General features: G+C 37.3%; 2 protein-coding genes across 2 annotated transcripts in view; both read right to left on the reverse strand.

The window, feature by feature from the left end:
* Positions 1-9,659, reverse strand: part of slc4a10b (solute carrier family 4 member 10b) — a 47,435-nt gene extending 37,776 nt beyond the window's left edge. Inside the window, exons 1-2 of the mRNA XM_058393002.1 lie at positions 9,365-9,659; positions 4,819-4,848 (exon numbers count right to left, since the gene is read on the reverse strand). Of these exons, the coding sequence (XP_058248985.1) occupies positions 4,819-4,848; positions 9,365-9,412 (78 nt within the window). The 5' untranslated portion in view covers positions 9,413-9,659. The remainder of the gene's footprint in view (positions 1-4,818; positions 4,849-9,364) is intronic.
* Positions 9,660-12,506: 2,847 nt separating this feature from the next.
* tbr1b (T-box brain transcription factor 1b) overlaps positions 12,507-17,097 on the reverse strand; it is a 10,084-nt gene continuing 5,493 nt past the window's right edge. Inside the window, exon 6 of the mRNA XM_058393006.1 lies at positions 12,507-17,097. This exon is cut by the window's right edge and continues 379 nt beyond it. Within this exon, the coding sequence (XP_058248989.1) occupies positions 16,627-17,097 (471 nt within the window). The 3' untranslated portion in view covers positions 12,507-16,626.

Raw genomic sequence — 17,097 nt, forward strand, 5'->3', positions numbered from 1 at the left:
TTGTAGGTGAGGACAACGCTGACACTATTTCAGCCTATAAATAGTTCTGTGCTTGCTATGCCAGTATCACTGTCCTGAAATCAATACTGCGATAATGTAGGAAAAGAACAATACTGAAGGTCTAAAATAAGATACTGTCACTCAAATCAATCAATGAACAAAACAGACCTTCTCACAAATCTAATGCTTTTGCATTTTGCACATGTATATATGAGATTGTTCCATGATTTAGGACCAAGAGTTAAATTTATTAACAGCTTTCTAAATATAATTTCCTCAAGTAAAAAAAATGTTTTTACATCAACATCCCTTTATTGGTCCTGGATTCAGCGTAACCCATCAGTCCCGTCTGTTATTATCAGTGTGTGCTTACTACTACTCCCACTCCTGAGGTGCTTCTCTTCACAACAGCTGTTGTGCAGCTCTACATTTCACTTCATAAAATTAAAAACAAAATGCTTGTTTGTTGGCAATATGGAACATAATTACCTATAGTCAACTATTTAATCCCAATCACTGAGACGAATTCAGAACAATAACAGACCAACACCTATACTCAAAAATCTACAAGCCAACTGTATATTAACTGCTACCTTAACACACATACTGATTCAACAGAGTAACACCTACAATCAGTACCACAGCTCAACACCTGTACTCAATATGGCACGGACCAACAGCAGGAGAGCTCAACAAACCAAACAGTAACTCAGTATTGGGCAAACCAACACTTACACTTTATACACTAGAGTACAGCACCAATACTTACAGTCAGTCCACAACAACAATCAACAAATTCAGTATTTTACAAGCCAACATCCAGTCTCAGTGTTCTACACACCAACACTTACAGTCAGTACTTCTGAGATCAACCACTATATTCTAGTACTCTAGAAACCAAAACTATGCTCAGCATGCTTCAGGCCAACCTTTAAATTCAATATTGTTAACCAAATTACTGCTAACAATTAACCAAACAAACCCTCAATGTTTTTACAGAATGAACTAAAAGTACTTCTCATATGTGTTGTACAGTGTTTCTTGATTGTCTTTTACATGGTAAACTCATTCGAAGACCAATCTTAACACTCGGTCCTATGCAAATTAACACAGTACTTTACAGATCAAACAACAAAATCTAATACTCTACAGACCTATACCTATGTATTGTCCTGCTAAGACCAGTAAAAACACATACTCTGAATACTTCACACGCAAAGACCTACTCCCCAGTGCAGTATAAACCAATACCTACACTCAGAGCACAACCAGCAAAGAACCGCCAACAATTCAGCACATATACTTTTTCAATACAGTACAACAACTTTACAAACCAACGTTTACACACAGACAAAAAAGAAATCAGACTAACACATACAATCAGTACACTACCACCCCAACCAAGAACATACAGTTATATACTCAATGCTGTACAGACCGAATGCCTACACATGGTACACATACCAACAATAAAAAAAAACCCTAAAAGCCATTACTTTTTACTGTTACTTTTCAGACAAAACTAATACACTTAATGATGCCAGTTCCAGTTCCACATATAGGAGAATATACTCAGTGTCTAAATTTTGAAAATAGGTCAGATTTACTTTTTTATGAAATGTATAAATTTGAATTGATTTACCCAATTTAGTTCAAGCTTCATGCATTTACACAATCAGTTTATAAGCCTTGGGGCTATTAAAAGATTGCACTATGTATGGGAAGAAGGAGAATTAAGAGAATTAAAGCTCAGAATTCACAACTGTTTTGATGCATCCATAGACAAAGCCTCTTAAATGGTGCCTCCTGGATAAAAGCATACAGAATGCAGAAAAACAGCTTTATATTAGTGGCTCTACATGTACTATTACTATTACAGTCTGCTCTCTGTGCAGTGCAGTGCAGTGCTCCGTATGACCAGTGCAATGCAGTACAAAGAGACTGCAACTAGACACTGCTGCATATCACACAAGGCTGTAGGTCAATACTAAATGGCTTTCATAGAGCGGAGCTGAAGGAACAAATCTTTCTCAACATGAGAATGTGACCTTAAGCCAAGTACTGAATCATGTTAGCAAAAGTAAAATGCCAGATAAATACCAAAAAAATGACAGCCGGCTCTGGGTTCAAGTGCAGATGTATCAGCATACCTGTGATCGGAGCTTGCTGTAGAGGTCCAAACTCATGACTGCTAAGAAGACAGTCGGCCAGATAAGACAGTTGTGTAAGCGTAGGTATGTGCAACACCTAACTGCAACACCTGAACTGGAGTGGATTCTCACTATCTGGCACACTGTCTTATCAAAGATATTAATTTACTGTGCTCATTCTCTCTCTCTCTCTCTCTCTCTCTCTCTTAGACACACACAGCCACACACACTTGTCCTCGTAGAGTCTGGGGCTTTAAACAGGAAACCACCTACATTCTGCCACATTCAGTTCTGCTCTCCTCCTTCCCAAGGACACTCTGGGAGTTTCTGCTCACAACCAGTCAGAGAATCATCTGCAACCTTCTCCCCTCTCTCAGCCTCTTTTATTTAAGAGTCCTCTATTAAGGCAAAGAGCAAAGCACTCTCAACTCTGTGCAATCTATGCCATACATCCATCAGCACTGTTAGCTCAGAATAGCTGCAGTGTGCAGGTCAGGGGAACAGGTGAAGTATTTGCAATATAGACACTGATACACAAATAGACTCACTGCACTGCTTCACAGATTGCAGGGTGAATGCAGTATCTCTCATTCATTTTTTTCAATGCTTTATACTGCAACTCATAGCAGGTAGATGATGTAGATGTATTTAAAAAATGGTATTTAATTATTCACGTCTGCAGAAAAATCTATAAACCTATTAATCTCATAAATTGTCATGTAAGGTGACATGCATGGGCAAACAAATCAAAAAGATGACAACATATACTCAACCGAAATGGTCTTATTAACTCATTAGACATGGATTAGGATTATCAAATAGAAAAGAACTGCACTTTTTGAGTCTGCTATCTAATTTTCCTAGCAAAAACAATTTAAGGTAAAATTAATAAGTTTATACGTTTATTGTAGTAAAGAGTGGGGGCTTTCAGTGGGAGTTCCCAAACTAAAATAAAAGCTGATTAAAGTTGACAGCACATCTAAAGTATCATCATTTGTGATAAGTACATAAAAATAAGTATGAATAAAGGCAGCAGTAGTTTCAGTTAGGCTCATCTTTCTTCTTATTGCAAACATCCTCTTGCTCTCCATTTTCCATGGTCTCTCAGATTGACATGCACTCTAGCCAATCATGAATAAGAATGTGATATTCAGTAATCACTGTTTTGAGGTAATGTTGATATGTTTCTGCATTTTGCTGTTGCATTTTCAGATTTGTGTTGCTGTTTCGTTTTTGGTTTGTTTATGCATTTTGCTCTTGAGTACCACCATAATGATGAGAAGGTTTCATCAACTTTATAAAAATTGTTCCTAGCCACCAACAAATATAACATGACACTTACAGCAGTGCAACATGCTGAAGCCAGAGTACCTTTGCTGAGCTCTAACAGCAGGACGAACACATTGACATTGGACTGATAGTGGGTCTAAAATCAAAGGTCTTCGTGACCTCCTAACAGGATTTAGCAGAACAGGATTTAACAGGATTTAACAGAACCTAGCATTCTGTATTATATTCTGACACACTGTTACTACAAATTGTAATATTGGCTGCTTCGTTGCTCTCGCTGACAATTGAGGGACAGCTTTATAATTTATGCTGTGTCATGTTTCAAGGACTGAATTAAAAATGAATCACCATCTCACTCCTTTTGCATCCTCATGGATAGACATATCACATCTAGCTATGTGAAAAACATAGCTAGAAATTAGGGTAAGCAGAAATGTCAGCATTGCCACATGGAAATAATAAAGATTGTGAGGCTATGCAATGAAGAATGAGACTAACATTTAGAAGCCACTATCTTAAGACAGTTTTACCCTCTAAACTCTAAAAAAGATTCAAAGATTCATGAGAATTTACCAAGACGTATATTGATGGAGCATCATTAACCAAGCCACCCAACTCAAACGTATTCCCCATACCCTATAATCAAGTAGAGATGACGTTCAATCAGTTCTCCGAAAAGAGATTCAGGCTGCTCAGTATCTTAACCTAGTTTGCACCACAGCGCCATCCATCTTTTCAGTTTGGAGAGGCTCCAGACAGCTGGAGGCATTAACTTCAGTCTCTGCTCAGACAGAATCAAGATGGCTACTTACATATACTGTGTCCAAGTGCACTATTATTATACAGCCTTTTATTACATTAATGTACTTGTGTACCTTAACTCTCTTTTGTATTGAGTTCGTAATCAGGATTTTTAACTTAAACAATATACTTTATCTGCTAATAATTGGAAGAAACATCCAAAATATACAACACAGAGGAACAGTTTTACACTGATTAGGATTAGTCTTGGTTTACGATTCAGAATACCTCTAAAGAATAAATGAATTTGTATTTGTCTAAAGAATAAATGAACATGTCTGAATTAGTTTTTGTAATAAATGTTATATTAACTTATCTCCTTTTGTGCACAAACCCTGTTATAAAAAAAAATAACAATAATAATAATAATAATAAAACGTAGATACTTTTACTAGAGACACTATTACTAGAGAACCTGCCAATGATGTACACCAGTTATCACAAAAATAAGAAAACATACTTACTAACAAGTAAACAAGTAATTATTGGGGGGAATCCATCAGTGCTTTAGTGCTTTAGCAGGAGATGAGAATGAAAATACAAAATTTAGCAAAATTAAATAAGCCAATCAACTCACCACACTTCTTCCTCTGGAAGGTGTTATTACCTGCAAAAGCAAAAATTGTGTGTTAGAGTCAATCAATGTAATTTTAGTCTCTAGTAATAAGCTTATTTTACATGTGCTTATAGATTACAGTATGTATGTGTTCCTGCTTTCTGTTACTGTTGTGAGAGGACATGTTTACCTTTTAAAGTGTTAAATAAATTAAACCTGATGATTTCTCACAGTAGGTTTATTTTGTGTATATAATGATATATTATGTATTATGAACGGCCATTACATATAAGTAAGATGGCAAATATTTAGGATTTCCTAATAAATTAAGTTGTAATTGTTGTCATTCTGTGTACATACAAAATAATTTATGTGTATTGCAAAATAACTGTAATACACACAATAGTATGTTTCCTTCTTGTATATGACTGCAAGACTATGAACTGTATACAGGCCATTGATAAAGTCAACTGTTTAGCTTCTTTTATTCATCATCAGTAACTTCTTTCTCCTTGTCATAATCCTGGGTAGCTCAGGAACACTTGGAAGATACACTATAGAAGAGAAGCCAGGCCATTGCAGTGTACCATGCACACACACATTCGCCGAATCATTGACATTTGAGGCAATACGGAGTAACCGATCAACTGTCCTGTTTTGGGGAAACCAGAGAGCCCTGAGAACCCAAAGGAAACCCAACAAATATGCAGAGAGAACATTTCCGAATCGGCATACAGACAATAAGACAATCCGATGACTCTGGAGCTGAAGCAGCAAGGCTACCTGCTGCGCCACCATGATTACCTTCCTTCATTGCAAGTGATCATTAATTATGGTATAGCTTAATGCTCAATGCTCACTTCTCAAATCTATAATTATAACCATAACAAACTCATTGCACTGAATAAAATAACATAAGTAGTCACTTGCTTGTGTAATCTTAAGACTGGCTGATTATAGGAGCTAAATATATTCTTGCTGGTTAAAAATCTATACATTAATGCCTCTCAGTTCTTATAAAAAAATCATAATATTTAATAATATTTATATATAAATATTTCATGTTTATATCATTTGAAAGTGAAGCAAGTGTGCTGAAATTGAAGATAGAGCTTTAATTAACATTATACAATAATATACAACAAAAAGCAATATAATATTATACTCCTCTGTACTCTTTTGAGTAATAATAAATCTTCACTGTTTATACCCTTGCCCTCAGTATTGTAATATTTTAAGACCAAAGCACATTAGCCATAGTGAAATAATGCTTTACAAGAGTTGTATTCAATAATTCCAACTAAAGGATTAATATGTCAGAGCATGCTTGCATTAAGCAGCAGATCAGAGCAATCTGACCCTTCATACCAGCGAGTTCATGACAGGTGCAGCAGAAGGCTATGTTTTTAGGGTCGCATAAAAGCTGCTTTCCTGTGAACCGCTCTGGGATAATGAAGGAAAATCTGCTCGGAAGTGATTAGTTGTAGGGTTTTGTGCTTAAATATCATTAAAGAAGATATTCAAACATGCATCTGGTATTTTCACAAACTGGTATTCTTCATCCACCCCTGCAAAAACACATTCTAGCACTCAGCACTCAGGTTGACTGAGTGGGAGCAAATTGTGGCTTAATAGAGAGACTCTCGCCCACAAGCCACATTGCTAAGGCCCAGCTCAAGCCTCGCAGAATGGATTATAACTCCCTAAAAATGTTTTGATAAGCAAACTTGCACGTTGGTAGCTAAATTTGGAACCAAGGAGCCTATTTTAAGCTTAAATAATAAATTACTGAAGACACACTTAATTATTGGGTTAAATGGGATGAACAATATAGAGTAGGGTTTAAATCAATCACTTTATTGTCACTAGAAGTTTACACTTGCAATGCATGCCTTCTAAGGTGTCTAAGGCATACTGCATATTGGACTATCAGTTAGAGTCTGATATCAGTTCGTCTATCAGGCAGAGTTCAGAGTAAATCTGAATGATAATGTGCAGTGTAGGGAAGGTAGAGTGGGTTGTGTTTGTCTTAATGTTATTAGTTAGAATTCAACACTCTGATGGCCTGCAAGAAGGTATTGCTGTGATATCATCTGCCTGATGGTAGTAGCAAGAGCACCTCAATGGTTCAAGTGGCTGGAGTCTCTGATGATCCTTTGTGCTTTCCACACACAACCTGGTGTAGATGTCATGGAGTGCTGGGCTATCCACACCACTCTGTGCAGAGATTTGTATCTTTTCTCATACCAGGCAGTTATGTGACTAGTCAGAATTCTTTCCACTGTGCAGATGTAGAATGATTTGAGGATATTGGGGCTCATACCAAACTTCCACAGCTGTCTGAGGAAGAAAAGTTGCTTCCTTCGGGTGAGTGGACCATGTGAGGTCCTCAACAAAAAGAACACTGAGGAAGATGAAGCTGCTGACCTACTCCACTCACATTCTATCGAAGGTGATGGGAGTGTACACCCTTTCCCGTCTCCTAACATCCACTACTAGCTCTTATTGAAGTTGAGCAAAAGGTTATGTTTAAATAGACAGTATGTTTCACATAGCCAGTGATCTCATTCTCAGTGTTTAGTTTCTTGGGAATTCTGAAAATAGGTTTAGAGACTCTGGTAACTGATGGTCTGGTCAATGGTCTAACAATGAATCTGCACAGGAAATGTCACTAAGCTATAATGGCTTTGTCTCATCAGAAAGAACGCACATCTCTAGATTTTAATATGAGTTCAGCAATATGGTTGTTCTTATAGAAATTCTAAAGATACATTCTGTTTGTCATATTTTGTGAGAGCACATGCTGCAGTGTCCCTAATTCAATAATGAGCTTGGTTTACTGTCAGTGTGGAAATTTACATGTTTTTTCCATGTCTGTCTGGGTTTCCTCTGGGTTTTTGGGTTAACCTTCTACCCTACATACAAGTAAGTAGATTGGTGGATCTAAAATGCCCTAGCTGTAAGAGTGTGTATGTGTGCTTGCTGGTGCTTTGCAATGGATTGGCGTTCCATGCAGAGTGTATTCCTACCTTACGACCAGTGTTCCTGGGTTCAGCTCTAAAGCCAACAAGAATTAATTAATTAATTAATTAAAGTGCAAAAGCACTATTCCCCTGTCCAAAGTCATAAATGAACACCCGTAGTAGACAAATTAGCAATGTCCCTGACATATACTGTTCACGCTATTGGATATTTAGAGGTTTAAGCATACTAGTTATGTGATAGTGTGACTTTCTGAGATATGAAGCAGCACAGACAGCTCTGATAAGTTATCTTTCTCCTTTAATCCACTTGAAACAAAGCCATCACATTCTGAGATGAAAATGATAAAGGAGTGCCAAATTCTTCTTCACAGTAGCCACTGTGTAACAAAGAATAGCTTCCTACAATGTTGCGTGTTCTTCACAAAGTTGCTAAGACCATCAATATCAGAACACTGACTGCTAAATTCTGTAATCCACCATAACCCTGACCTGGAGCGGTTTTTGAAGATGAACAAATGACTACAACATTTCAACATCTAAACCCAGTCTGCAATATAAACATTTACATTAAAGAGGATGTACAAACTGCCACAGAAACTTCATTCTTTCATTGTTATACTAGATTGTACCAACGGTCATAATTCTGTACTTTATAGTACAATTAGCCATCAGAATTTTGTCTAAAATAAATTGTAAACCTTAATATTTAGCTGTACTGCAGTATCCATTTGTTTAACATTTGCAATTATGGACATAGTTATACAAAATTTAGTGCACCTGCTAAAAGTACTGCATAAAATGTTTAAGATTTATTAATATTTTATTCAAGATATTTAGAGTCAGCATTATACTAAAAGTATACTATATATATAGATAGATAGATAGATAGATAGATAGATAGATATCCTTTTAGTATATATATATATATATATATATATATACACACACACATATATATATATATATATATATATATATATATATATATATATATATATTTACATTTGACGTGTCTAACAACACAAATGATGTGTAAGCTTAAGACTATGACAGAATAAAACTATAGGTGTTAACCATGGTTGTTGCGTGAAGTTGGTCTGCTTGTGATGTTGAGGTGTAAATCAACTTCCCCGCGTCCTCTGAGTCTGCGACACTTGCGTCAATGAGTGCGAATGCATTATATACAGCATATTTCCTATTCAGCAGGTAAAATAACAGCACAAATGCCTGGTGTAATAGGCTAATCCTAGCAATGTATTCTCTCAGCATTGGTTCAGTATATCGTATATGACATTTATGAGCGTTTCTACGCCATGCACAGAGCCGCAGCGTTCAGTCACGTTTCACCAGAGAGCCCGGAATCAGACGCAGAAATGACTGCTCTGTAACTGTAAATGCGCACATTGCTCATTTCGATGAAGAGACCCCACATTTCTCACTCTACCCGATGACAGACTAGTCGCTAAAATAATAATAATAATTTGCATCAGTCTGCGAATGGACACCGGTCTGCATGGTCAGCATGGGCGTTAAATGTACGCAGCGTGAGTAAGAAGAAGCGTGTAACGGAAAGAGGATCTTACCGTGGGAAGCAGCGGTTCCATTTGAGCGCCCTGATCTTTCAGGTCCATCTTGGCTTACCTACTGGTCGGCTGTGCTGCTTTAGATGTTCTGCTTCACTGGCGGCACTGGCGCTGTAAGCATCGACACAGCGTGGTCACATGTTTAGTAAAGTAGACAGGCCGACCCTAATATTATTACTCTGGAAGGGGTGCATGTCTCTCTGTCTCTCTCTCTCTCTCTGTCTCTCTCTCTCTCTCTCTGCGTGTGTGTTAAGTGCACTGTGACGCATTTAATACAAACTGATACACTATAAATGTTAGAGGATACAATGTTCCTTTAAGGGCTCCTCTGTATTAGGCTAAGTGATGGCAGGTGATGTATTGCATCACAGAAGGTCCTCCTACACAAAACCTTACTGTTTCAAAATTAAGTGATTTAACATTTCATTTCATTTTCATACACACACACACACACACACACGTGGTAATTTGGCATAACCAAGCTACAGGAATGCTTTTGAACAGTGGGAGGAAACCAGGAAACCCTGGGGAAAACCCTAACTCAAATCCTCAAACCTAATGTTATGTTTGAACTGAAGGCCCTCCCTGGAGCTTGAGTTGCTCATAGGATCCAGGGTGGTTATGTTCCACACAACATACAGTAAACCCCAATGATAAACAATACAGGTATTATTAGGTTTGGCTAAGAAGTGGGTCAAGTTATTAACTTTAAAGTAAGGTTATGAGTTATGACTCATGAGTTATATTTAGTTTAGGAAGTGGCATCTCATCTCATCTGCCATTCATTAAATGTTGTTCTTCATGAAGTGGAATCAAATCCTCATTCACAATTATATATATTTTAAATTCCACTGAAATAATAGTTACCTGTTTTTCTGCAATCTGACAAATGTAAGCTGATGATCCATAATTGTTTTAGTTTTCTTGAAGAAGTGCTCTCACTTCTATATAGAGATATTGTTGCACCTAGTGGTCAGAAACTGGAACTGCAACGTGGTTTAATAGAGGCCCTTTAGGGCAGGAATCATACTGTCCCATGCTCACTCCATGAACTTTTGCTATGTATGAGGAACAGGACAATTAATGACAGGGTTAAGAAGACCTTGTTTTATGGTAGAATATTAGAATTAAAAAGGAAGCGTAAGTGTACATGGTACTTAACTTTAACACTTTGCTACAAGTATTTACTCTTGTAGACTTTACCCTCTCCAGTGCCATTTTTATCATTAAAGAGACAAGCAAAAATCATTGAGAATGTTAAAAAGGGTTCAATATAAGCCCTATAAAAACAGTCAACAATGTCCTGCATATATGGAATTTATGCTGAATTATTTTGCACAAACTGTCTGTGATCATTTGAAAATGTAATTGTTATTGTCAATTATAGTATGTAAATAATTCAAAAGATAATAAAGGTACTTGAGGTAACTATATAGTTAAGGTGAAAATCAGTATACATATCTTTCATTTTTCGGATGTGAACCAGCCTCCCACCACCACTTCCTCTCCTACAGACTCATTGCCACCATGTCATCAGCAGATTTCTGAATGTACTACTCAAACTGACTGTGACACTCATCAGTGTAAAGGATTTAGAGGAGCAGAGAAAGAAAGAGCACACCCCTGAGGGGAGCCAACGATGTAATTATTGAACCTGACAACTATTGTTAGCCCTAACACTCACACCTATTAGTAAGGAAGTTTAACATCCAAGCTGCCATATTTAAATTAACACCAAAACCCTCTATGATCTTGTGCACCAACACACTTGGTTTAATTGTATTAAATGCTGAAGGGAAAATTACAAATAAAAGCCTAGCATGGTTACCACTTCCCTCCAGATATTTATATAAACAGATCTAGCAAGGTCAAAGTTGCATCCTGAACATCTTTACCAGTTTAAGAAAATGTTTTGTTTTTTACTATTACGTTCACGCTTTATCAAATTCTCAAATCACTTTATAAAAAGTGAAGTCAATGCCACCAGTCTATTATTAAGCTTTGAGGGTAATTGTTTTTTACCACAGGAACAACAAAAGGCTGTTTCCAAAGTCTTTGAACATACTGCAAAGGATGGTTTTGCACTGTTTGAAAAGTATCACTACATAAATTTTTGTTTAAGAAATTGCTTCTGTCCTGGAGAGAGTGGTGCAAGAACAGGTATCAGAGGATCAGATAAAGACTTATTCATACCACGACCCTGTTTCTCAATTGTTGCATAAAATGTATTGTGCATGTTGTACAACTTGAACCCACCTACTTTTACTGTTATTCAATCCAAACATTACTTTTAACCTTTAACCAGAAATGCCCATGTAAAAAGTTTAGTTTTTTTTGTCCATTGTGAGCTTGGTTTATTTACAGGAACTATATAAACCACATGAAGCACATTAGGTTCAGATGCTAACATCAAGAATTGTACATGAAAACTAATTTCTAACTTACACACAGCTGTATGGAAATGTTTTGGCACCACGCACATGACTTCATATTTTGCTGCTTTTTGAAGAGAAGTGAGCACAAGCTCAAAAAGATGCAAATGTTAATGCCGAGTTACTTACCTACCAAGTCAGTGCTTACTAGAAACCCTTCAGCAGCTTTTTGGAGCCACCTTGGAATCTATTTTTATTTTAGAAGTTTTAAACCTTTCAGGATGTTTCTAGGTCTATAAGATAATATTGAGGCACCTTGCATGCACAGCATGTTTAAGATCTATCTATAAGTTTTTAATGATGTTTAAGACACAGGACCAAAAAGGGATTAAAAAAAAAAAAGAAAAAGAAAAACATTAGACTGTATTTCTTAAAGTAGTTTACCATGTATTTTGATGTATGCTTTGGATCACTGCCCTGTTGTAGAAAACAGAAATCTTCATCATCAATTAGATTCAGTTTCAGATCCTCAGTCAGCTGCTTAGAGGAACCCATGGTTTCAGAAAGTTTGAAGATGCCTAATGACTATTCTTGACCAGAGTAACACAAGTCAAAGTCATAACAAGTCATTGCAGGCCTAACAAATTAATTAAGTTCTTATATTTTACCGGACATTGGACATTTTTTGCACATCCATAATCAAAATGATCCTTTTTTATTTTTAAGTTCATTACATATAAAGTAACTGTACATACACATTTGCAGAAAATGTTATTTTTTAAATCGTTTGCTGCTAAGGTTGTGTTAAGGGAGTTCAGGGAACAACTAAAAACAGGCAAAATGTAACATGGTTTTTTATGCTATTACACAAGGTCAAGCAGCATGAACCTCTGGTCACATTAGCACATTTGTGAGCAATGATCTGCTGCCAAGTTGCTACTTGAGTTCTCAAGAAATCTGTCAAAAAGTGTTTTCAGGGCATATAAGTACATTTTTTGTTGTTTACTGAGCTTTCTCTCTCTCTCTCTCTCTCTCTCTGTGTCTGTGTGTGTGTGTATGTGTGTATTTCTTCACTGGGGAGCAGCCATGGTATGTATGTATATATCTACACGGTGCCGTATAGATAACTAGATAGAACCATAGAGTGAAAACACTAAAAACTACTACTGTATGTGCTGTGTTTACTAAGGGTAATGGTTAAACTATAGAGCTGTCAATGTGACCGAAAAGGCTAACATATCCTAATTTCAAAATCAGCAGAAGACTCTTCACTGTCCTTATCATTAAACCTTTTTATTTGTAATTTCTTTAGAGACATTCCTCAACACATCTGTCTATTTTCCCTTTGGTTAACAGCTTAGTTTCCTACATTACCCACAAACCATGTGACTTCCTGCTAATACTGTTGCTTGTGTGATTTCTGCCTCACTTGTGGTGCCTTTTCAGTGGCAATTTGCAAGGTGTAATGATGTAATTTTGCACTTTGGCACATTAGACATGTGAGGTGAAATAAAAAATAATTTTATCCGCATTTATTTTATTATTTTATCACAGGACTGAGTGGCTATTGATACTGTTGTGCTACAGATGACTTTAAACATTTATACTGCATTTTGGACTGAAACTGCAGTACAGCAACACCAGCAGACGATAGCAAGTAGCGTTAGGAGCAGCCAGCTAATGTTAGTTACATGAGTAATAATTTCTAACAACCTTCTAACCTTCTGCTGATTCTAATAACCTTCTGCCCTGTGATGGACTGGCGACCTGTCCAGGGTGTACCCCTGCCTTTTGCCCAATGTGTGCTGGGATAGGCTCCAGCAGACCCCCGTGACCCTAATTAGGAATAAAGCGGGTATAGACAGTGGATGGGTGGATAGATAACCTTCTGATTACCTTCTTAAATATGTCTCAATTTATCAATTCATCTAAAGCCAATGCTGCAATAAACAAATTTAAATGTAGAGAAGGGAGACTTTACAGTGTTTAAAGTGTACACGGCCATATTGATTTGGTATCACTCTGTAAACAGAGAAGGAACTGGTAGTTAGACTACCCCAAGTTGATGAGTTGAAAAGTTGAGGGGGCATTTTCTGTTTTTTACTGGTTGGAGGGAGAGTTTTACAAATTGCAACCTCATCTCTAGCATAGTATTAGCCCTCACATAATCTCCACCTATAGAAAGTGATGTAACAAAGCTTTAGTCTTTTACACTGTCCAGTTCTCTCACTTCCTCATCTGTACATTCTGATCAAATGGAATTCTAAAGATTTTTCATTTTCATGCCAATAAGACTGTCATCATTCTCATCGACGTGTTCATCATTTCATAGATCACTAACTAATCAAGCCGAGTCAAATAGCTGCATTACATTCTGGAAGTTTGAGTTTTTTTGCCTTGTCCACTATTTCTGTTTTTTTTTTCTTCATCATTATTACCCTGACCATTAATAGTAAATGTGTGTGAGAAAAGAAGCTCTTGCACTCTTGTTTTTAGGAGCTAACAGTGAAACATGTCTATTATCACTTATGTTTGAGGGCATTTACATTTCTTTTCTCTTATTAAACGGTGCACAAGCAATGGCTTCTCACAGGAATAAGCATAATACAGCAATAACCACCAAAATGGCAACAAAATCACTCAGCACATCACAAATGTTTCACTATGGACATATGTAATGTGTTTCAGGGTGGAGTTTTTAAAAGCAAAGACGTCCATGAACTGGGTACTGGCTCAATTCAGCCATAAATCTTTTCGATTTGTGATTGTGATAAAAAAAAAAATACATTAGTTTTTTTGTCTCATATACAGCTTATGAGCGTCTTCTTCTGCTCAACATGGCGGTGCTGGCGACCTCTAGTGGACAATAGATGTGATTGCATTGGGCGCCTAAATTATTTTCCAGAATTATTTCTATCAGGCTTCAGTTGAAACCCTTTTCTTAGAATTGTTAATCGGCCTGACTGACATTAATCTAAACCTTAAACTGGTTGCTTGCAAGGATCCCAAGGAATTCAAATGATAGTTAACCAAAACGGTGAGGAAGGAATAATCCGCTGCCACAGGATGGCAGCAAAACCAATCTCCACATAAGACCACACACACTGGGTTGTGTAGGAACACCTGTTAGAAACGCAACACAAAACCAAAGCACATAGAATTGATAAGCAACGCATATAGACCCACAACATTTATTTTATTCGACTAAGCTATTTCCATAACCTGGCAATATGACACGAATGATGAAAAGCTTTTCCACTGTTGTTGTCTACGTGTTTATCATAGAAAATATCACTCTTATTTTTACTGAAAATTTGATAAACGGTGTATTTCTTTTCCAATCAGCCTGCTAACCAATTCATACGAGCTTATAATGAAAGTAACTGGGTCAAATGATTACTGGAACATAGGGCCATTAAAATGAATGTAGTCGTATGTTATTTTTGGCTCATATTGTTTAAAACTGTGACTGAGATTTTGTTGACATTTCTTAATAATGTGTAGGTGACACTTGGCGGCCTCAATATGCCTTAATCTGTGTGCCATATGTGCATCATATCGTCAATCTGCTGCCAAAAGTAATAACTCAAATTATGTTTTTTTTCTGTTGTTTTTAGAACTACCTGTTGGACACAATTTCATTTTTCTATGCGCGTAATCGATGTTAAGACCAGTAAAATGGTTTCAACACCATTACGACCCAATGTCTTGCCTCTTTACTCCGTCTGTTTTTGTAAATATTAATTTCCTGTAGCCTATGTGATGACAAAGTAGACAAGTTTTTATAAAAACAGTACCACTGATACATGGGGAAGAGAGAATGCAATTGCACACATTGCAGTGTTAATATAATAGACTAATACGGCGACAGATGGACGCGTTACTCCCTTAAAACACATGGTCCTGGCGCCAAACCTGATAATATGTCAGAATAACCTACATTTTTAAGCGCATTTGAACCTTGATTACAAGTCTCATTTAAAGGCTGTTTTACTAACAGTTTTTTGGGCTCCTGTATTTATTGCAAAGAAGCACAGCACAATTACATTAGCTTTTCATTAGCAGGCCTAACTGACGCGTCTTGGGAATTATGAAATTATGGAGGAAATAATCATAATAAATTCTCATTAAAACACACACAAAAAAAAATTTCAAGGGTCGGAACATGGTGAAATAATGTGGCCTCTACAAAATGGTACCTGCCCTGTACAAATAATTTACTGCTTTTCCTTTATACCAGGGATTTAAATATCATAAAATTATTTGATTTCATGATTAGCGGCCTACCAACAGCGTTACAACAAAGTACAAAATGATCTCACGTAGAAAGCAACAATTATACTACAGACTAATATATTTCCAAACAACAGCAATACAATGCAATACAACTCTGTTTGGTCTCTATTAACACTGAACTACTGAATGTCTGGAACTCTGAGTGGTGCCTATCTGTCATCTCCTATAAGAGAATTTCTGCGGGAGAAAACAGACTGGGCCTGACCACTTCTCTTCCAACCTAAAGCATTTCCAAAATAAAACAGCCCGATTTCCTCTAAAACATCGCACCAAGAATCTAATAGTTCTGTCGTTTTACATACTGTACATCAACTGGTAATGAGAAATCACGGATGTCTACACAGGTATATACATTATTTAGTTACAGTGGCGTTATCAACAAATGCAAACAAAGAAAATTATAAACCTGTTACTAAGTTTTAGAAAGAAGGATAGGCCGCGTAGCTTAGTAGATCTAAATATACAAATAAATGCACGAATAAATAGATAAATAAATAGCCAAAATAAAATATGAATAAATAGATAAATATGAATCGAATTCTTTGAACTTGTCGTGGCAGGAGCCATGCTCTGCTTTACGACTAGTTCCAGTGTCTAACTGTGTGAATAGAAGCTGTAGTAGCCAATGTCCTTGGAGCAGTTCTTCTCGCACTCCCTGGGCGTCAGCATTTCGGATTTTAACGGCGATGCTGTTTCCGAAACCGGCGTGGCAGATGGAGAGATCCTCCTCCGCTTGGCTTGCTCGAAAATGCCCGAATCACTCGAGTCGATCGACTTAATTGAGGAGGGCGTCTCTATCCAGCTGGACTCGGACAGGTCCTTGGGTTTGGCGTCGTCGTTTGTGCCCAGCGGGGATCTCTCTGGCGCGACAGGGTCGCCCTCGTCTAGACCCACCAGGTAACCCGCAGCCGCTGTCCGGCCCGCTACCGTGTTGGATGGCCAACAGGGGAGCACAGCACCCGATTTACCGCAGTACTGAGGCGGAGTGCGCGTTCCCCACGCTGTCGCCTCGCCGTAGTAGCCCAGGGCTCGGTTAGAGCAGCCTGCCGCGGGCAGTGGCAGAGT

This window comes from Hemibagrus wyckioides, linkage group LG06 (genome assembly GCF_019097595.1).
Source record: "Hemibagrus wyckioides isolate EC202008001 linkage group LG06, SWU_Hwy_1.0, whole genome shotgun sequence".
NCBI classification, from domain to species: domain Eukaryota; kingdom Metazoa; phylum Chordata; class Actinopteri; order Siluriformes; family Bagridae; genus Hemibagrus; species Hemibagrus wyckioides.